This window comes from Leucopleurus acutus (assembly GCF_964270905.1).
Source record: "Leucopleurus acutus genome assembly, chromosome: 13".
NCBI lineage: Eukaryota > Metazoa > Chordata > Mammalia > Artiodactyla > Delphinidae > Leucopleurus > Leucopleurus acutus.
The window spans coordinates 63,304,689-63,326,677 of NC_139155.1; the positions used below are offsets into that span (position 1 = coordinate 63,304,689).

The following is a 21,989-nucleotide window of genomic DNA, read 5'->3' on the forward strand; positions in this document are numbered from 1 at the left end:
GTCTGTCCATTTGTGCACCTGTCCGTCAGAACCCAGAGCAGTCCCGAAGCTGGGTGCCTGTGGGCCGGGCCTGGACTCCCTGCAGAAGAGTGGGCCTTGCCAAGCTACAAGCTTCCAGCGGGTCCCTGAAAGGCAATGGTTAGGAGCAGCTGGGCGGTGGGGCCCTCGGTCTGGGAGGACGGCCAGGGGCCCAGGCCTCTCTGTCCATCTCTGGGCCACAGTGACCCATGTGTAAGGGAAGTGGGTAGGGACTGGCCTGGTGACAACCTGTGCAGTCCACGCCCCCTTGCTGCCCCAGCTCGCGGGAGCAGGGCCACCAACACGCAGATCCTGCAGCCTCATGGCCCTTGGCCCAGCCGTGCCCTGGTGAGCAGATGAGTGGATGCACGGGCTGAGGACGAGGGATAGGCCCGTGGAGGCGTAGTTCTCCTCCCGCTGATGCGTCCACACCAAGCCTGGGCCTCCTCTCCCGGGGTAGAGAAGTTGGGAGGGGGGCAGCCGCTGTGGGGGGGGGGTCCTGGCTCCCATGGCACCACGGCGACGGGTGGCAGTCAGTCCTCACACCGAGATCTCGTATGTGGTCCCACCCACGCCGGACACCTTCTTAACGAGCGTGTGCCGGGCGGGGCTGGCGGAGGGCCCTGGGGGGCCGGTGGCAGGCCCCAAGCGGGCCAGGCCCGGGGACTGCCCATTAAGCTTACTTGGGGGGGTCTTCAGCTGAGGGTGGTCCCTGCATCAAAACAAGCACACACACGCACACACACGGTGAACACGGGACCATGGCAGGACAGGGGCCAGCGGAGGCAAGAGGACAGAGGACACAGACACAGACGGAGCACTGGGCAGCCCCTGCCTCTGACCCTGGACGGTCCCGCACGGAAATGGGTGGGGGAGCAGAACCTGCCAGGGGAGGGCCGTGCTGTCACAGGACAGACAGATGTCAGAATGGCTGCCATCCCCTCCCAGGCCTCTCGGCACAGACCACAGAACACAGGGACGCCAGGTGGATGCTGGCCAGGCGAGTCCCTAGACCCTGCCCTGTCCTGGTGCCCTGAGCTGGGAAGCCCAGCAGTGACAATGTGGCCTCTTCCCTGCTCCCTCCAAGGGAAATGAGGGGCTGCCCTTCTGCCCTCCAGCCTGCCCAGCACTGACCAGTAGCATGGACCTCGCTGCCCAGCATTCATGCAGGCAGGAGCCCCTCCCTCCCTGGGCTGCCTCACAGCTAACCCCTCTGGGCCTGTCACACGCACAACAGGAACCTGCTCGTCAACTGAGCCTGTGCTCACGGCAGCCAGGTGAAGCCCTGGTGAGCAAACGTGCCCAGCAGCTGCTCAGCTCTTGTACGTGGGCCTGGGACCAGCCTGCCCTTCTGAGACTCAGTTTGCCCATCTCTGAGCAGGGAAGCCCTTGCTTCCTGGGGCTGTGTGCCCCCCGAGGGCCAGGACCGTGGTGCCCAGAGTGGCATGTTTTGCTGTGGGAGGAGGGTCACCCAGACTTGGCCTTCTGGGCATGGACAGTGGCATCATCTCTAGAGGAAGAACCCTAGGGTCCCCCACATGCTGGGTCTGTGCCAGCCAGGGGAGAGTGTGGGTGTTGGGCTCAAGATGCAAATTCTCCTGCCCCTGGTCCCAGGACATGCCAAGGCGCCCTTGGAGCCGGGCTACCCTCACACTGGCCGCCAGGATCCTCCAAGGTGGGTGAGGCCCACCCCCCTAGGTAGCCTCAGGCCTCCTGGGCAGCCCCCACGTGCTTGGCCAAGAGGCCCTGCAGGCAGCCAGACACCTGCCCTGTGCCCAGCAGCTGACCGCACCCTGAGCACCCACCTCTGCACAGACAGCGAGGGCGGCGGTTCTGGGAGCTCCGCTTGGATGAAGGCGACGGCTTTGGGGCCCACGTAGGAGGGCGAGCGGGGAGTGCTAGGTGGGGACGGAGGGACCTGGCGCACGGGCGACCTGTGCGAGCCGCTGGCAGGCCGGGCCCCCGGGGCGCCACTGTTGGCCAGGTCTGCCTGCAGGGAGGAAGAGGAGGTCCGCGGCGCTCGGCTCACGGCGCTGGACAGCGAGGACAGCGACGCCTGCAGCGCGGGGTTGCGGGCGCCCCCAAAGCCGGGCCCGGCCACCAGGTCGTCCCTGGAGCTGCAGCGCAGCGCGGGGCCACGGGGGCCCTCAGACAGCACGCTGGCCTGCTGCAGGCTATAGGAGCTAGGTGCGTCGTAGACGCCCGAGTCGCCAAAGAGCGAGTCAGCCTGAGAGCGCAGCAGCCGCTCACGCTCCTCCCTGTCCTTGCGCTCCTGGATGGAGGCCATGATGGTCCTGGACAGGTTGTCGTAGCGCACAGGCGAGGGCTCCCGAGGCCGCAGGCCCAGCACGGGGCTGAAGCTGCGGGGCGGGGGCCGTGGTGGGTCGCCCGCTGCCCCCGCGTGCAGGTAGGGTGAGCGGTAGCTGGCTGCGCCAGCTGAGGGGTGGGCCGGGCACGTGTGGCCCCCGGGAGAGCCAGGGTTCAGCAGGCTGTCGTAGGACAGGCTGCCGTTGCGGTTGGGCAGTGCGTGGGGGGCAAAGAGGCCACGGTGGGGCGTGGGGGGCCCACCCTCAGAGCGCAGGGGCTGCAGGGCCACGTGGTCCCCGCCCCGCCGGCTGGCGGCTTTGAGGCTCAGGGAGCGCAAGGCGCCTGAGAAGGTGTCAGCAGCACTGAGTGGTGGGGATGGCGGGTAGGCCGCATGCAGGCCACTGGGCGGGTAGTCAGGGACATCCAGGCTGGGCTCGGATGCAAAGTCCAGGCTGTGGATGCTGTCCTCCCCCAGCGTCAGGGAGTCAGTGCCCGTGACCTGCAGGGGGAGATGGCGCACATCCATCTTGGCCCACCCACCGTGCCCTGCCCGCTCACCAGGTGCTCTGTGCCCACTAGGAAGTTGCAATCCCGGTGGCATCAGGGATGGCGGCAGGTGCAACCGACGAGCTGTTCCCAGAAGCTCTCTATCCCCTGCGCCCCACGGAGGGAAGCGGGGACAGGGTGGAGCAGAGCCGGGGGCCCCAGTATCTCTCCAGGGAAGGCTGTGCATCTGCTCCAGCCCAACTCCCCAGGGAGAGGAAGGGGCCTTGGGGCAGCCTTGGGATCAGGACCTCAGAGAGACTTAACCACACAGTGACCCAGGGCCTCTCCCAGGCAGCCCACGGCTAAGGGTCTGGGCGGGCAGTGCAAAGCAGACAGCAGGGCAGTGCCCTCAGAGCCCAGCAGCCCAGGAGGTAGCCACAGTGACAGAGAGGGGCCTTTTTGATTCTCCGTGATTCCAGGCACACAGACTTGGACTGGGACAAGAGCCTGCAGAACCTCAAAACCCAGAAGGCACATGGGTGGGGACAAATGTGGCCTCAGGGCACTTGGCCAACCAGCCGGACCCTCCATGGGACCCAGGACAATCCCAGGAAGGAGGCAACCCACCTAAGACCCCTCATTCCAAGAAGGGCCACCGGACACTGGCCAGGGAGGCCCAGACTCACTGCCCTGACCAGCAGGCCCCAGAGGCAGGGTCAGGAAGGATATCAGTCCTGGAGGGAGTTCCCTGGGAGAGAGGGGCTGGTCCAAGTGTGCTGGCTCAGCCATGGGCCTGCCCTCTGGTGGCATGAAGGAGGCAGGCAGCCTGGGAACCTCAGGGGTCTGGGTGTCTGCTCAGGCCACCCGCTGCTCCACGTGAACGCAGAGAATAAATGTGCTTCCTCAAACAATCTCAAAAACCTCTGAAGCCTTCCCGAGGGCCCTGAGGACCTTACAGAGTGACTAATTGTGGAATTCCAGGCATCCTGGCACACAGTGCCCCCGGGGGCAGCGCCTAGAGCCAGCAGGCAACACTGGCCAAGGGCTGGGTGGCTAGGACTGCCTGTGCCAGCCCCTCCCAGGACATCTGGCCCTGCTCCCCTCTACCAGCCCCAGCTGGGATGCCCACACCCTCTGTGACCCAGGTGGGTCTTTCAGGGGTGAGACCTGGGTCGTGGCCTTAGATAGGATTCCTTGGGAAGTGGCCTCCAGGGTGTGGCGAAGTCTGGGGGCGGGGCTCTGGAGTTTCCCGGGGTCTGGGGGGCGGGGGGGGGGGGGGCTCTTGGGTGGAGCCTACGGGGCGGGACCTCGGGACCTCTGGGCAGGGCCAGGCCTCCTCACCTGCTCACCCGGCCCACAGAAGGGCGCCTTGGTACCCGTGGGAAAGGCGGGCCGGAACTTGTACATGGCCGGTGTCGGGGGACTGGTCCTCTGCGCCGACAGGGCGCTCTCTGGGGAAGATGGACCACTGTCAGACTGGGATCAGTCTGTGCCCCTCCCTCCGTTTGGCCGCCCCCGCCTCACCAGCACTGCCGGGGCGTGGGGTTTGCAGGTCGCTGCCAAATGTGCCAGCCTCCGCCTTGGGGGGCAGCGGCGGCCCCAGGTCCAGCGGCTTCTCATCCAGCCGGTCCAGGCTGCCCTTGGACTGGGAGGGGGCACGGTCAGTGGTGTGTAGGGTACAGGCCACGGGCAGGGCTTAACTGGGGACTCCATCCTGAGGCCTGGGACCTAGACCTCTCCCCCATTCCACCCAGTCCTTCCCCCTTTTACTCTTAGGCCCCTCCAACCTGACCACTTCCCACCTCACCCCATCCCTTACCCCACCCCTGGGCCCCCACCTTGCTGTGGCCCAGGCCAGCCTTCAGCCCGTTGTCACTAAGCTTGACCTTGAGTGGTGCGGCTCGCTCCAGGAGCTCCGGCCGAAGGAAGGGCGGCTTCAGGCGAGCGGCAAGCGGCAGCCGGGGCGGCTCCACCACATACCTGCACCAGGGCCAGAGGGGTCAGTGGCCAGGGCAACCTGGCCTGAATGCATGCCAAGGGCAGGACCCCACCTGCCAAAAGCAGAAGTGGATCAGGCTGAGGGCCCATGGCTGCCCACCCCAAACCCCGAGGAGGCCCACTGGACACCCGCCGGGCCTCACCGGGGCGCCAGGGGGCTGCACAGCACGTGCTCCACGTTCCCATAGCAGCCGCGGGTGAAGGGGTTCACACCCCCACGGAACTTCCCCGTCACCTGTGGACATGGGACCCCTCAGCCAGCCTGGCCAGCCAGGGTCTGGCCAAGGAGGGCAGGGGGACAGGCAGGGACAGCAGGGGTTCCGCAGAGGTGAGTTGGGCAGGGTTAGCCCAGGGGTGCCCCCAACCCAGGTCACCAGGGTCTGCCCCTGCTGTGGAATTTCTGGGCTCTGATTCACTGGTGGCTGCAGTGCCTACAGATGGGGGCACAGATGGGGACAGGGCAGGTGAGACCCCACATGCCAAACCCCACCTGGGGTCTCCAGGGCCAGAGCTTCCCCTACCACAGCTGCACATCAGCCGAGGGCCCCAGCCCTGCCCCGCCCCCCCCACCCCAGTCCCTGTGCAGCCCTGGCTCCTCGCTCAGCCCATCGGGGATCCTCCCATGCCCAGCCCCATCACTGCATGGCCCCACCCAGGGTCTGCACCTGCTCATTGGTGGTGCGGCCCCGAGTGACCAGCACCACGTGGAAGCCAGTGAGGCCGATGACAGGGATGAAGAAGAGGCCGGCCACACACATGACGGCCATGCTGGCCCGTTAAGGCCAACGGCCGTGGGTGAGGATGGAGCAGGCACCTGTGGACAGACTACCCGCCCCTCCCCACCGCCCGCTCAGGGAAGGAGACCCACTCCCTGGGGACTTCTGGGCTGCCGACCCACCCCTCCAAGCCTCGACTTCCCCTGTGAGAAGCGTCCCCGGTCCACACCGCCTTTGTGGTCAGGCCAAGGATACGTGATGGTGGTGTGCGCGGCGCCCAGCCCCTCGGCGTGGTTCAGCACGTAGACCAGGCCGAAGGCTACGACGCCCACCATGTGCGCACTGAGCGACAGCAGGAACAGGAAGAAGTAGCGGTAGTTGCGGCGCCCAATGCAGTTGTTGACCCAGGGGCAGTGGTGGTCGAAGTCCTGGGCAGGAACAGCGCGTCAGGGCACACGGCGGGCAGGGGAGGAGGGCGTGGGCTGGGGGCGGGGCAGGCGGTCACCTCCACGCAGTTGTCGCAGACGCTGCAGTGGGAGCAGCGCGGCGGGCGGTAGAAGTGGCAGGTGGCGCACCATTTCATACGGACCTGGATGCCCCGCACATCCACGTTCTTGTACAGCGGGGCCCGGAAGTCATCCTCCTTATCCTCGTCCTCATCCGCTGTGGGTCGGGGGCAGCACGAAAGTGACTTCCCTGGCAGGAGAGCCCCTCTCCAGCCAGCCCTTCCCACCCACCCCCCACACCGCCCCCAGCCAGACTCTCTTTTGTCAGCCACTCACACTCTAGCGAAAGTCAGCCAGATGAGCTACCCCAGCACAGGGCCCTACCTCGGGGGAAGACGCCAGGGTCCATGAAGGTGGCCATGCTGAAGTTGGCCAGCACAAAGAGGAAGAGGATGCCATTGTAGACAGGAACGGCTGGGGACACAGCTCGTGTCAACCATGGGCACCTGTGTCGGACAGCAGTGCAGAGCTGGGTCTGGGGGTGTGGCAGGTGTGTGGGGAGGGGACGCGGGGCAGAGGAATTAGGCTTGGCCACACGCGTGCAGCGCTCAGCATGGCAGTCAGGGAGACCACTGTTGCCACGGGCCCACTGCTTCTCTACTCAACCCTCAGGGGCTGTGCACAGGCTCCGTGTGTGCCAGCCCTGACCCAGACACCCCTGAGCGCCTGTTAGGAGCTCAACCCCCAGTTGAGCAGACTGAGGCTCAGGGAGGCCCATAGGCCAGAGCCAAGCCGCGTCCTCCTGCCCCAGCTGGGAATCGTTCCGGGTCCCCTGCCCTTGATGGGGAGACAGGAGACAGGAGGTGGGAACCCAGGATGGGAAAGGAGCTGGCTCTGCCCATGTGCTCTGACGGGTAGAGGCCAGTGAACTGCCGGGCAGCTCAGGCCAGTCCTGGGCCTCACCCAGACCTGTCCCCAGCTTGGCAGGATCCTGTTGCCAGGGAGATTCTGGGGTGTGGTGTGGGGAGCCCCAATCCTCGGTCGGTAAATGCATGGGGGGTTCTTCCCTGCTCTTCCCTGAGGGGTGCAGTCTCAGGGCCTGGGCCCTGGGTGCATCCCCACCCAGGCTGCCTCTTCTTTTTAATTTGTCACCTTATTCTCCATAGGGCAGTGCAGAATACTTGGAGACTAAAAGCATGGCGCCTCCCACCCCTCCGCCATCTCTCATCACCCCTCGCCACTTGGCTCCAAGGCTGCCCCCTCTTCCATGAAGCCTTCTCAGATTGATAGCTGCCTGCAAAGGTCTCACACGCCTCCCTGGTGGACACTCTGGCACAGAGAGCATCTTCCTCAGGACTGGAGACTCACCAGTCCTCAGGCACATGGCCTGTGACCCCCTGCCCCAACTCTGTGGTGGGTTTCTGCCCACTAGGCTACTACGAAGCCCCTCTGGCTTCAGGCTCACCATCTCTCCCATGGCTGCTGTGATAAGCACGGGGCACCCAGTGGGTCTGCTTCCCTCCCCGCACTCAGGCCCTCTGTGTAGCTGGGGGGCCGGTGGGGATCCCCTATACCAGACTTGACCATGTGGACAGGGCATTGTGGCCACCTGCAGAGTGAGTCGTGCCCGTGGCCCTGCCCGCCCCCATGGCATACGCCGGCCACACTGGTGCCCACGCCTGCCTTGGCCAGGAGCCAGCCCTGCCACCCCAGCAACCACCTCCATGGTAGCGGAACTTCTCTATTTTTAGTGGAAAGCAAGAGGCTATTTAAAGATTCCGCTCCCACGGCAGGCAGCACACTCGGCAGGCTGGGAGCCGTGAGTTTCCCCTACCTCTTCTCCAGAAACCGCCGTGGAAGTGATGCATAGTCTGAGGACACGGGGTCCTCTGCCAGGAGGCCTTCTTCCACCACCCCTGCCCAGGCGGCCCAGAGCAGATACCTTCCATACTCCCCACCCCTGCACGCTGGAGCCTGGCGTGCAGACAGCGCTCAATGTATGTTTGTGACCTCCGATCCAATGTCATTTGGCAGGATGACGGTGGGTCCCTGAGGCATGGTCTGCCCAAATGGGTGGGAGGGGGCTAGGAGCCCAGATGCCGGTTAAGACAGGTGAGAGAGAGCCAGGCACAGCCAGAACCTGGGAGAGGTGGGCACCGCGGACCCACCCTGGTGCTGCGAGCCAGCTCCCCACGCGCCTGCTGGGAGGGCTGACCATGTAGTCTGTGCAAAAGGAAAGTGTGGCTCTCAGGCACCTGCACTGTCGCACACTGGGGAGCCAGCCTGCTCTCGAGAGGAAGGAACCGGCCGAGAACGGACAGACATGCAGACACGTGCAGCAGGCAGGCGGGCGCTGAAGGCGGGAGGACGTGGGACGGGGGCCGAGCACGGCCCTTCATCATCGCCCTCCAAGTTTTACCGGCAGATGTTGAGAGCCCACTGCCCACCGGCCTGCTCAGTGAACCATGCATCCCACCCTTCAGGCTGGGGGGCGGCGCTTCTGTCATCCCCATTTTACAATCAAGGGTATCTGAGGGCTTGTCACCCAAGGAAGGGACTGAACCCCCGCCCCGGAGGCCCACACTGTTTTGTCCTCCCTGGGCCTTGATGACCCTGAGTGACACAGTTGGGGCTGGGGAGAGCAGCAGCTGCAAGGTGATGGAGTAACGCTTGCAATGAGGCTCTAGACGGCCTCTACCCAGGGTGGACACCACCCACCCACTGCATGCGTGGGCAGCACATACCGGGGAGGGCAGGGTGGGGCTTTAGCCTGTGCTGGGCAAGTCTGGGAGGGCATGGGTTCTCTGACTGGGACCTGAGCCACTGCACCCTCCACTCACCACCTCCAGCCCCCCAGGCTTCACTCAGACCCAGGATCAGGCACTGGCACGCATTCTGTCCCCCCATCCTCACCCCAGGGTTCTCTACCCCCAGGCTGTGCCATAAGAGGGGCTGAGGCCTGGGTCATGCCCAACAAGGACTAGCTCACTAGCCAATGCTGCCAGGGCCCAGGAACGGCTAAGTAGGGGAGAAGACAAAAGAACACACGCACATCCACATGAACATGCAGGGACCCATGCATGCACACGTGTGTAGCACACATGCAGACACACACAATGCTCCAGGCGTACATGTGTGGATACTGCACAAGCATGCATACACACACGCACATGTGATCAACACAAAAGGCACGTGTGTGCTGACGTGTGTATGGATATGCACACTCGTGCACACAATGGCACATTTGTACCCTCATTCACACACAAACACAGATGCAGACTTGCCCCTCCTCCACTGACCCACACACCCCAGCCCTCTCTGGACATCTCTCAGCTCCCTGTGGGCTGGGCAAGTGTGAGGATGTGTGAGGACACGCGAGCTCCGTGGGCGAGGCCTGGCAGGCAGCACTGCTCCGGCCGCCTGAGTCTGTGCCAGGCTCCAGGAGCACCTCTCTGCCCTCAGGGATGACACCCCACTCCCCTCCCAGGGAATGGTGTGCTCCAGGCTCGCCCTGCCAGGCAGGGGTTGTACACTGCCCACTGGTGGCAGACACACTGCAGGCCCCTCCCCTGGGCCGGCCCCCCTCCTGAGCCTCCACCATGGCCCAACCTGGGCCGGCGGGAGACACCGCCCAGCAGGATGGGGTTCTGCAGCGTAGCATGCTGCCTCGGCTAAATGCAGAATGGAAAATTTTAACTCAGATGTTTTCACTTAAATCAGGTTCTTCATTAACATTGACTAATGAAGCTCACACACGGGACACCCGGAACCAGAGGGTCTGCGGCTACTCTGCCTGGTCCAGCCAGGCAGGGCCTCTGGCCACATGCACCCACCCTACAGACACCCAAGCGGATGGGGAAACTGAAGCTCAGGGGACCAGGGGTACACACAGCAAGTCCTGGCAGGGGACTAACACCAAGTGTCCCCCTCCCCATATGGTCCCTGCCAGCGGCTCCATCCACCTAGGCCCGCCGCAGGCTGGCTTGGTCTTGGACTGGAACTCTCACTGTCCTAGGCTGGGCCTTGTGGCTGACTGGGCCTCTAAGCATAGGGAGGGCTCAGGCCCATCCTGGGCACCTGCCATGACATCCCAGAAGTCAGCCCACTGGCCCCAGACAGAGACAAGACAGCCCAGTGTCGGCCCCAGGCATGGGTATCCCACCAAGCAGCCCTGGCCCTCTGATGTTCACAGGGTCCCTGTCATTCTGTAAGGTGGCTCCAGGAGGAGGAAGGGGAAGGGGCAGAGACCTGGCCTCGGCACTCTCGGACACCTCCCAGCACCTGACCCGGCCTGACGCTGAGCCTTCTGGGGTCCAGGGGGACAGAACTGTACCAAGAACCCAGGAAGGCTTCCTGGAGGAGGAGGGCCACCAGGAACCTACCCTGAGGCATGCTACCCGTCCTCGTGGGGGGACACCCCCAGCTCTGGGCCTCCTTCCTACACCCCAGCCTTTCCTGGTGACATGTCTGAATGTCCTGCTGGCCGAGCCCCTCAGAGAGCTGGCCCAAGGGAGGGGTCTTTGGTCCTCTAGGCCTGGGCTCCCCACCCTGAGTGACACCCGGAGCTGCTGCCTACGTGGACCTGTCTCAAAGGGGCAACTCATATTTACTGAGTATAGAGCGGGGGCCGGGGACCACTCAGCTTCCAGTGAAGTCCAAGGAGCAGAGCAGACAGAATCCTGTGGGGCCCCGAGGGCAGGGTAGGAAGGGCCCAGGAGCAGGTGTCTGAGTCTGCAGTGGGCCTGGGATCAGAAACAGGGCAGAGGTGTGGGTACCGGAGTGACGAGAGGCCTGTCCCAAGAAGGGGACTGCTTGGCCCCCTGCTTACCCGGAATCAGCCCACTGTGGGTGGTGTCATTGGGCCTGGGCTACCCAGCAGACCCCCTCAGGAACTACAATGCCTTCAGAACTGGGCTGGGCGCCAGCCAGGGTCCTCAATGGCCATTCAGCCAAGGAATGTGGCCGTGGGGTGCAGGGATCCCTGTTCCAGGGGGCGAGTGAGGGTCCCTTGGCAAGATGATTGCTGCACCTGGACGCCGGCTAGCACCCCTGCACCTCCATCTTCCGCATGGTCTCTCAGGCAGAGTGAGTCACTCAGGGCAGGATGCAGGGCACACCTGTGCTGTCCTGAGGCAACCCCGAACCTCTCAGCGCTGGATCACTGAACCCAGAACCCAGAGCCCCAGCAGTGAGAGCAGAGGGAGGGTAGGCAGCCTCCATGCCCAGCCCCTAGGGCAGGTTGAGTTCACAGGACAGTAGGGACCCTCTGAGATCAAGGGAAGGCTCAGGACAAGCACCCTTCAGGGGGCCTGTGTGCACCTAAGGGGAGAGGAGGTGGGTGAGCTCCCTGGGGTGGGGTTGATCTCAGTTGCTTGTTGAACTTTTCCCCAGCGTTTCACAAGTTCTCATTAGAGAACACATATTCCTTTTAAAGTCAGGACAAATGCTGAATTGCATTTGGGGAGTGAGAAACCAGAACCAGCACGTGGAAGCCAGGCTGCAGGGAAGCAGGGCCCAGACTCCCGCAAGACCCCTGCCCAGGCCCCACCCTCCAGAAGCCTCAGCGGGACGCATCCCACCTCGGCCCGCGCCCGCTGCCCACAGCCTCATAGCCAGCAGCATCTGAGTGACAAGAACAAGTCTGCTCGCCAAAGCCAGAAATAAGCCTGTCCACACAGGCCTTTTTTAAACATGCTGTTGGCAGCCTGTGGTGCCCACCCAGCCCAGCCTCCAGGTCGGGGCTCGCCTACCTCCAAGGTGCCCAATGCAGCCTTCCATCCTTGTGCTGCTGCCCTCGCCCCGGCTAAGGTGAAAGGGTACCCGGCTGGCTTCTGCCCACCCCCGCCTTGGAACAGATGCCCCACTGGCTGCGGCCACCCCAAGCCTCAGGTCCCCAGGAAGGCTAGAGTGGTTGCTACTCTGGTGACCTGGCTGTGTCCCAGCCTGGGACTTGTGGCAGGAGGTGGTCGCAGACCTGCATGGCTGAAGCCTGGGGTCCCCAACCCTTCCCTGTGCCTGAGGAGCCCTGGGGAGGGGGGTGGCACAACAATGCAGAGGGAACTGTGGTCAGCGCCTGCCCTGGTCTGCACGGGCCCGGGACCTACCTGCCCTCTGCCTCAAGGGTCCCAGCGCCCACTGAGGCCAGTGTCCCTGGGTGTGGCCTGACCTGGGCCTCCAGCTGTGACCACTGGACCTTCCTGAGAAGGAGGTCAAGAGAAGGCAGAGGGCACTGCCAGGCCAGCGTCGGCGGTGGCCATGGGGCAGGCACGTGGCAGCCGGGCCAGGCCACACCTACGCGGGAACTTGGCTCTGGCCTGGGGCCGGACGGCTGGGAGGGCACTTGAGAGTCGTCCTTGGCTCCTAGCAAGGAGGGCTGGTGGCTCTGGGCGGCCCCCCTCCCCTCGTGGGGAGGGCAGGGCTGCAGCCACACCCTGGGCAGCCCCCGCACGCACTCCCTTGCCCGGGCCGGCGCCTCGCACCCAGGGCCTGCCTGGTATGCTCACAGGGTGGCCATCGGACACCAGTGTCCTCACACCCAGGTCTCACCTGTCCCTGACACCCCAGGAAGGGCACGCTCGTGGCATCAGCCTTGGCCCAGAGTGGGGTCTCACATTGCCCACGGCCCTGGTGCCCCAACCCAGCCCAGCCCGCCAGCCCAACCCCGGCCCTGGTCCCTCCAGGCCGCGTCCACCGCTGTGCGCAGCCCTGCCCCTTCTGGCCCCAGCGCCGCGGCCGACTCACGTGAACACGAAGAACAGGGTGCTGGAGCCGACCAGCAGTGCGGCCGCCGTGGCCACCGGGATGTACTTGGCGGGTTTGAGGCGCGTCCCGGGGCTGCGGGGCATCCTGGGCACCGCGCCGCCGCATCCCTCCCCGGGGCCGGGCGGGCGGGGCCGGCTGGACGGGCAGGACCCAGGCAGCAGCGGTGGCAGCAGAGGAAATCCCACCTCCCGGGCGGCGGCGGAGACAGCGTGCTGATGTCAGCGCGCCCCTTAAGGTGGACCAGCGGTGAGGGGCCGTGGGGCCGGGCGGGGCCCCTCGCGACAGCCGGCCCCTCCCACCTGCCCGGCCTGCCATCTCCCTCCTCCTCCTCCTCCTCCCTCTGAGCTCGGGGCAGAGCCGGCGGCGGACCCTCCCGCAGCGGGGCCTCTCCTCCAACTCCAGGCTGGGAGCCCGTGACCCTCAGAGGCCATGCGGCCGCCGCACACCTGAGGTCTTGCCCACCGGGGTACACACGGCGACCGCCAGGCCTCCTGTCCCCAGCCCACAGGCCGCGGCGCTGGAGCATGTAGGTCCCTTCCGGGTCCCTGTTTGCACAGATCTTTCCCTAAACACCTCGGAGCTCTTCCTGGGTAGGGCCTGGCCCCTCCCATCTGGAGCAACACCCCGCCCACCCCACCCCACCCGCAGCATTTATGAGGGTGGGGGATTGTGACACTGCAGGGGCACCTTGGTTGTTTATCCCCTGCCCACCTCACAGCCCTTGAGCCACAGGGCCAGCGGGCAGGGTAAGGAGGGCGGGTCTGCTGGTCCCTCTGCATCCCAGCCCAGGCTGCAGGCCTCCCAGGACAGAAAGGAGTGCCCCTCAGGAAGGGCCGGGCACCCTGCCCGTGCCTGGGATAGGCCCGCGGGCAGGCCCACCTCCTGCAGGAAATCCCACCCCTCCAGCACCGCCACTGCTGTCGCTTAAGGTGGACCAGCAGCCTCGCAGTGCTGGGCCGCGCGTGGGCGGACCACAGCCTCCACAGTGAGGACCGGTCCCTGGGTCCTCTGTTCTGAAACCAAGACCCATCTGCCCCCTCCCCAGGTCAGAATCCATGTGGGGCCCTCGCCCTCCCTGGCCCTGGGCATCTGCTTCTCTACAGCCAGAACCCCGCGCAGGCCAGAGGCCACCTCCTCGGGCCACCTCCTCGGGCCACGCTGCACAGGCCCTGGGACTCCTCAGACTGGAAGACCCCACCTCGCCTTAAGGTCCTAGCCCAGCAGGCAGGGCCGTGAGCTGTTAGAAAGGAACCTGGGCTTGGGGGCCAGAACAGAGGCATTAATGCAGCTGCTGGACAGCAGAGGTGGTAATGGGCTTCCTCCCACCACCCCAGTTACAGCCTCTGCCCTTCGGGGAGCCCACCCACCCCAGGAGGCCCGGGGCCCAGAGGTGAGCGGAGAGCAGACACCTCCTTGCTCTGCCCGGGCTGCCTCAGCCTCTGGTGGCCTCAGGGCCTGAGGACACACTGTAGCCCTCCGCCACCCCCTGGGCCTCGCCCTGGCTCCAGCTCTTCTGTGGCCCAGCACACGGAGGCCCCCAGAGGGCCTCCAGGTCTGTGCGGGGTGAGAGCTGTGCAGTAAGCACCTGTCGCTGGGCGTGGGCAGGAAGGGCACGTGTCCCCCTTTAAGAGGTCCCTGCCGACTGCCTGGGCAGAGGGGTCCCGGGTGGGGCGGACCCAGTGAGGCCATGGCCCAGGTGTCCTCTCCTGAGCACAGCAGAGAGTGCCTGAGCTGCAGGCCAAGGGACTGACCTGGAACAGTGGCCATTTCGCGCCCCACCCCCACCCCATCACACACCCCCTCACACACCCCCTCGCCTCAGGGAGTCCACCTGGACATACACTGGCTGGGGGCTCAGAGGAGCCCCCACAGTGTCCCCGATCGTCCTGGCTGCCACACCTTGCAGTGCAGCCTGGTCACAGCATAGCTGTGCCCCAGCCACCCTGAGGGGCCGCCCCGCTCAGGGTTCCCCCCTTGGAGACACATCTCCTCACCCAAGAGGAGGGAAGTCAGCCTGGCGTTTTACAGCAAGTGGAATTCACCATGTACTACAGCCCAAAGCAGAGACGTTCCACGTCCCTTCTGTGCTGGCAGGGGTGTCTGACCACCCTTCCCTGGAGGACCACGGCCCAGCACCAGCCTTTCCGGTCAATGCATCGTGACCTCCACCAGCATCACGACTGAAATAGGGAGGTGCAAAAGCTTCCATGTCCCTCCCTGGGAGGCAAGGACCACCACAGGTGCCTGGCGAGCAAGCGAGCGCTTGGGATGCCAGCACGTGACCAAGGCCAGCGAGGTCTTCAGTTTGGCTTCCTTTGGAGGTGCCTCCACCAGAGGTGCCAAGGAAGTGAGGTTTAAATGGGACACAGGACACAGGGAAGACAGGCCAGGGCTAGGCCATGATGGAAGCCTCTGATAGGTGCTCCAGGGTCAGCTCCTGCCAGGCTCCTTCCCCTCCCCTGTGGGAGCTCCTCCAAGCCCGGGTGGTCTCCCGGGACACAGGCCATTAGACCGTGTGCTTGGAGAACCTCTCTGCTGCTTAGGCCTACCTGCCTTACAGGACAAACTCCAAATGGCACTAACCCGCTTGCAGCTCTGAAGTCCTCCCTTACTGAAAGCTCCTGCAGATGTCCCCAGCCTCCACCCAGACGGAGGGCCAGGAGCACGTAGACAGGTCTTCTCCGAGGATGGCTGTGGGGCTGAGCCCCGCCTGCACCCAGCACCAGGCCAGATGTGCGAGCTGTGGACGGGTGGCTCTGCCAGGACTGAGGGCCAACGAAAGATGCCCAGCCGAAGGCAGGGGACCCACTAGGTCTCTTTGTGCCGCAGCCAAGGGGACCTGGTGGGCTTCCTCTCTCCCCCAAAGGCCAGGAAAAAACCTCCCTGCTCCTGGCCATGGGGCAAAGCAGGGCTGTTTAGGTCTCCAGGACAGCACTGGCTTCCCCAGGCCACCTGCCCCACCAGCACCAGCTCAGACGCACCGCGGCCCAAAGGCCACACAGCAGAGCATGTGTGACAGCCAACGGGGCAGGAACCCACTGTCCCAGGATGGGGCCGACGCACACATGGTCCTGCCTCCATGCAAGTTTCAAACGTGTTGTTTATTTGCTATTTTGATGACTATAAATAAGTGTTTCCACTATGGAAAAGAAAGTTAGCACAGTACATTCTCACGACTGGGTAATGGATTTTCTGAAGTCGTCTTCATTACGGCAAAAACTTAGAAAAAAACAATCTGAATGTTGGAAGTCAGTTCTTTATATAAAGTCCCTTGTAAAAACAAAACAGAATAAAAACAAACCAAAAAGAAGGGTGCAGGGCAAAATTTAAAAAAAGAAAAAGGGAAAAGACAGGGAGAAAGAACACAACGGGAGCCGACTCATTGCTCCTCCTCAGCCGCCTCCTTGGCCTCGTTCTCAGGCTCCTTGCCCTCCTTCACCGAAAGAGCTTCTAGCTTCTCAGCTACTTTCTCGGCACTATCATTTTTGCCAGATCCTGCCAAGACACAGGAACGCAGTAAGAAAGAATCACCGCTCTGCCCAGCCCCGTGGCAGCGGACAGACCACTTCCCTGTGTGCCTCCAGGTAAACACGTGCTCACGCCTGGGACCCCACTCAGGATGCTTGGCGACCAGCATGGGGCCCTGAGTAAGCAGGTGACCACGAGGACCTCTCCAAGCCCCTGCAGCCCCTGGGAGACTCCAGGAGACGTCGTGACTTGGCTGCTAGGCCAGGCCAGAAAGCACGTGCACGGGGCCCCAGTGGCTGGCTTGCCCCTCAGAAAGCACCCGTGTACCGGGGTGGCTGCATTGCCCTTAACAGGTCAAAGTGGTCACAACCTCCCGGAATGCTGCTGTGGCAGACAGAAAAAGCACCTGCCTGGGGCTGCAGTCAGGTGCAGAGTGAGTCTGCAGAGCCCCCCCGGGCGCCCGCCACCCCATGGGCATCTGGCACCTTTCTTTTCTCTCTCTTCAATCTCTTTCCTGCATTCTTCAAACTTCGTTTTGAATTTCTGTGCATCTGCAGAGGTGAGAAAAGATACCCCCTTAAGGTCCCTGAGCAGTGAGGAGTACGTGTTCTGGTGGGTCTGAAACTCCAAGATTCATAAGGCCTATCCCAGGCTGCCCCAACCCTCCACCTCCCTGCCTGACTTGGCACCCATCTGGGCAGGGCAGGGTAGCCTTGCTCCTGCCAGGTGCTCTGCTCTCTGCTCCTGCAGGCCCCATTCCCAGAGGAGAGGCGAGGTCCACTCAGCACTGGATGTTCAGTTACTGGGGTGCTGAGCCCCAGCACCCAACCAACCCCCCAGGGCCCACTGGGTGCTGCTTTTGACAACCCGAGCTGGAAAGATGTCCCAGCAGGGGAGAGGTCTGCCTGGGCACTGCCCTTGCTGGCACTCAGGCCATGGTGAGAGAACAGGTCGGCCCTGGGCAGACTGCCAGCACAGGCCCCTGTGAACTCAGCAAAGGAACCACACTGTCATGGACTCAAGAGTCTGGGCAAGACCTCGAGGGCACCGAGATCCCTTCCCTGAGGGCCCATCAGGCAGGGCAGGAACAGTCCCCACCACACGCTTCCCAGCTGCCGTCAACTCTCCCAGGAAAGCAACAGCACTGGCGTCTGCAACCAAACCGCTACACCGTTAAGAAGCAGCGGCAGGCTGGCCCAGGCCTGCTTACTCTCGGCGTTAAGGAAGCGGATGGCCAGCAACTCCTGCTTGGGGCACTCGTCGGCGAAGTCTGCGTGGGTATTCCAGACCCAGGCACGGTCACTGCCTGCGTTCGGCTTCAGCTCCATCATTGGCGTGACTGGAGAGAGAAGCCCCATGAGGATGGTGCAGCTGTCAAGCTGGCCCACCCACCCTGACCCCTGAAGGCCCGAATTGGGGCAAAACAGGCCTGGTTTGGGGTTTGCCAACCAGGCTCAGACAAAGTCCTGTGGGGTCTGGATTTTACCCAAACCTCTGAAAACATCCTATGTTCACTTAAAACCAGGACCGCCCTGAATCTGGGAACAGGGTGGCCCATTCCCTGACCACGAGGACACCTCAGCGAGGGTTTCCAATCCCAACTCAGCCAAGGCCTCCAATGCCACCATGGTTGCTCACACCCAGCCCCACGGCCCTACCCCTGTCTGAGCAGCCCCCAGAGCCAGCGCAGACATGGGCCACAAGGCCTGGTGCGCTCAGCCCTTCCAGTGAAGGGCACCCACCACGTGGCTGTGTCCATGCTTGGCCACTCCATCTGGGACCTGGCCCACAGAAAGTGGGGAGCGGCAGAGGAGCAGAAGCCAGGAAGTGGAGTGATCACCCAGGAAGGCCATGGTCAGACCAGGGCAACCACTCTCAGCCTTGCACTGTCCAGGGACACCACGGGGAACGAGGCCACCAAAAGTGGACACTGAGGGCCTCGTGACCTGCTCGTACGTCACAGAAGGTTGAGCCACGGCCGGGAATAAGCACAGCAGTCCATCTTCTCAGACCTTGCACAGACTCAAGGGGGACGAGCTCCCCAAGAAACAGGAGCACCCCAGAGCCACGCTCACCCCACGGCCCTGGCAGAAGCCTCCTGAGATACAGGACATGCCCAGCCCCAGGAATACGTCACATTCTAAACCGAGAACGTCATCCCAGCCCACAGACACCCAGTGATCCTGCATTCCTACAGGGCACCAGGCCTGGGACCCACCTGCAGCTCACAGCAAACAACCCAGTGACTGGCCTGGCTTTGGGAAAAGCAGGGGGTCAGGGAAAACCCCCGGGGAAACACCTCAAATTGGGTTGGAAGACAAGGACCAGGCCAGAGCCGATGGCCTGGGCAGGGTGGGAGGACCATGGGGCAGGGACATGGAGTCTGGCCCGTGAAGGCCAGGGGGACTGTGGCGCCAGGAGGACCCTCCCTGCTCATCTGGCCACATCACCCTCCAGGGCTGCTCCCTCTGGTTCTTGCCAGGGTCACCTGTGTGCCCAGAGGAGGGGCCCTGCCCCACCGGACACTTTTGCTTCCAGACACACACTCACGGCTCCAGAGCAGCCCAATAACCAAGGGACTGAAATGGGGGGAATCTTATTGTCACCCCTTCGCCAGCCAAGCTGCAGGTGGCTTTCCCTGGACGCCCCACACTGTGCCCGGGGCCACCTACTGTAGTGGTTGGCGCAGATCTTGAGGGTCTTGTCCCTGCGCATGAGGAGGCGGATGGTCCCCTTCTCCTTGTGCTTCAGCAGTTTGACGTCCCCGGTGCCCCGCTCCTTCCACTCCGGGAGGTCGTTCTCTGAAGCGAACCGGAACAGCTTGGCCCGCCTTTGAGGAAAGCCATTGAGCGAGGGGTTAGGCAAGCACGGAAGGGGACAAATGAGCCTGCGCCCGCGGCATCACGAGACACCCTTGCCTTTCTTTTTACTCCCAGAACCACAAGTCAAGATGTCAACAAAAGAGTGAGGCGGCTCAACAAACTCCAGGTTTTTACTTCACAATAAAAAAAGAAAAAAAATTCCTAGAAGTTGCAACGTATTCCAACAGGAAGACCTGACCTCTCAGAGAGCCCACCACGTCCTGGGCAAGGCTGCAATCATGGGACGGGGGGCTCCCTGGCGTCCCCGGCGCCACAAGGGCAGCACAGAAGTAGGCAGGAGCCGAGGAGCCTTCCCTCTGCTGGGAAGACGGGACTGCAGGCCTCTGCTCAGGCCGCCAGGCTCTGGCCCAACAGCCTGCCTTCCTGTCCAGAGCAGCCCTGCCCTTTGCTTCCCCACAGGACCCCAGCTCAGCCGGTCCCTTTCCTGTGGAAGACTCTGCTCTCCGAACTCAACTCTGTCAAGGGAGATGCATCCTCAGGAAGAAGCCCCAGGCCCATCATGACGGCCCCACCCCCCTCAGGATGCCAGGAAGTGCAGCAGCATTTCTATGCAGATCAGAGACCCAGAAAACCAGTGTGTTTATGGAGCCGCCCAGCACCCTCTGAGACTCAAGGGGTGCAGACAGCTTCTCCTTCCCCAGGCCCTTGGAAGTGGTGGGGAGGGGCTGGTCTCTCCAGCCTCCCTGCCTTAGAGGGAGGAGTCGCAGTGCTGGGATCCCCTCTGCTTCCCTCCCCTGACCCACAGCAAAGCACTCAAACCATAACCTGGCATCTTGGACAGAATTTGAATGGGTGGAGAGTCTGCTTCCCCCTGATTTCCACTAACTTGTAGCTACATTAGCGTCTCCTGCGATCCTGCGTGTCCGCGCGGTGCCGTCACTTTGTTGCACACATCTGGATGCACGGCTTCTGTGACCCCTGCTTCAAAGTGACACGGCCACCGTAGCTTCTTGTTGAAAGCACCAAGAATCACGTATGATTTTTAAAGAGTAACTTTAATGACTATAGCACCGCCCACTCTCATTTGTAATTCCAGGCATTGTTTTGTATACTAAAAGTATTGAATTGGAAATTCATAAACTTCAAAATACCCCCACATTTAAGGAAAAAAGATAATAGTAAAGACCCAATGCTCAACCAGCGGCAGGGGTCTGAGAGAATCTTAGAGGCAAGGGTGGCAAGGACAGGGGTCTTGGGGAGATGTCCCTTGTGGACAGAGCAGTGTTAACATGACACCTGGGAGTGCCCATGCCCTCCCCAGGACTGGCCTCAGGGCAGCAGGGACACCCAGGACCTAGGAATGAGTTGATTCTAACAACAGCCTTGATTTCCACATGGGAGTAGCCATCACAAAACTCTCCGTGTGGTTAAAGGTCAAGCCAAGATCTTGACACCCGTAAAAACCAGTTACTATCTTATACTAAAAATGCCTACTTTTGAAAAGACACCAACTTACTTACATTTTAAAAAGCTCCTCTTCATCTTCTTCCAGCGTTTTAATTTCTTGCTCAGGAAGAGAAACTATTGGTTCAAACTGGGGGTCATGGTTGGACTCGTCGGCATTCTCGGTGGAGGTGTCGTGGTCCTCGTGCGTGTCCTGTGGAGGAGGGTGGAGATGTGACCCTACTGGCCATGCCAGAGCTCACCAGTGGCCACAGCCATCATCCCCACTAGTGAAGGGCCTCACCACAAAGCAAGGAATTAAAAAAGCCTTTCAACCCAAAGCTTTTCTCTGGGATCTGCAGTGAGACACCGGACTCCGACACCCTCCCCCAGATGCAACAACCACACCTGCACAGACTGACTGGTCTCCCTAAACCCTGAAACTCCCAGTGCCGGGGAGAAACTGCCCCAGGCTCCTCATATGCAAGATGCAGATGCTGGTACTGCCACGCACAGACTAAGGACACGATGATGGAGAAAAGAGGGCCTAGAAAGAAACACTACCGTTAAAACAAAGCAACCCTTTGAGTTTTTACTGGTTGAGAAAAATCTGTGTTCTTGCTTAAGAGGAAAAAAAGTTGTGATGGATCTGCTAGCGTTTATACAGGACTCACATTTCTGCCGGCAGTTATACCTAGGTTGGGAAAATTACGTTTAAAATTCAAAAGAATTCACACAAGAGCTACAAAATTCTAATCCAGTACAAAGAACTAACTGTAGAGCACAAAGGATCATGTTTTAGATTGTCTCACGGAGCACGTGGCTTGGCAATCCATAACTCGGGAGGATAAGACACCCAGACTTAGCTCCCGGGCTCTGCCCAGAAACGCAGGCCTTCGCCGACTCCTCGGCCGGATCGCACCGGGCCGCACGGCCACCCCCGGGCCCCCGCCGCCACAGGCCACCCGCCGGGCCGCGCGGGAGCGGAGGCCGGTGGCGGCTCGGGGACCAGCACCGGATGAATGGGGCTTTGCGCGGGCCGCGGGCGGGCGGGGGCCGTCTCGGTGCGGGGCCCTCGGGGATCGAGCGGGAGGCCTGCGCCTGCCCGCGGCCCGGCGGCCAGGAGTGAGAGCGAGGCCCGGCCGCCCCAAGGTCACGCGGCCCCGCGCCTGAGCCCGCTGGCCGGCGGGGGTTGGCGGCGGCACGGGCCTCCCACGTGGCCGCCGGCAGCGGCCCCGGCCCGCCCGGCCCCCGGCCCAGCCCGCCCAGCCCGGCCCACCTTGGCGGCCGCCATGGGCGCGGCGGCGGCGGCGGCGGCGGCTCGGCTGGCTCGGTCGTCGCGGGCTCCGCGGCCTCTCGGCGACTGGTCGCAGCTCCTTCCTCCGCGTCTGGCGCCGGCACCTCCCGCCCGCCCTCTCTTCCCTCCGCCCCGCGACCCGAACCCCGACCCCTGACCCCGGCGGCGGGAAACGCGCCGCGATTCAAAACCAGCGCAGCTTTATTGGCTCAGGCGGCGGACACTC

The 21,989-nt window shown here is 63.0% G+C and overlaps 2 protein-coding genes across 2 annotated transcripts; both read right to left on the reverse strand.

The window, feature by feature from the left end:
* Positions 1–299: 299 nt before the first annotated feature.
* On the reverse strand, positions 300–13,235 carry ZDHHC8 (zDHHC palmitoyltransferase 8). Its single transcript, XM_082852800.1, has 12 exons — positions 13,180–13,235; positions 12,713–12,962; positions 6,356–6,477; positions 6,031–6,188; positions 5,781–5,953; positions 5,475–5,577; positions 4,953–5,044; positions 4,650–4,791; positions 4,336–4,456; positions 4,153–4,262; positions 1,824–2,824; positions 300–730 (listed from the first exon to the last, which is right to left on the reverse strand). Exons 2-12 carry the CDS (start codon positions 12,814–12,816, stop codon positions 559–561), a joined length of 2,298 nt encoding a protein of 765 aa, XP_082708926.1. The 5' UTR covers positions 12,817–12,962; positions 13,180–13,235; the 3' UTR covers positions 300–558.
* A 2,736-nt stretch (positions 13,236–15,971) lies between these two features.
* Positions 15,972–21,887, reverse strand: RANBP1 (RAN binding protein 1). The gene is made up of 6 exons (XM_082852940.1): positions 21,746–21,887; positions 20,544–20,680; positions 18,874–19,031; positions 17,412–17,540; positions 16,687–16,752; positions 15,972–16,228 (listed from the first exon to the last, which is right to left on the reverse strand). The coding sequence occupies exons 1-6, from the start codon at positions 21,758–21,760 to the stop codon at positions 16,113–16,115; spliced, it is 621 nt and encodes a 206-aa protein (XP_082709066.1). The 5' UTR covers positions 21,761–21,887; the 3' UTR covers positions 15,972–16,112.
* Between the last annotated feature and the right edge of the window lie 102 nt (positions 21,888–21,989).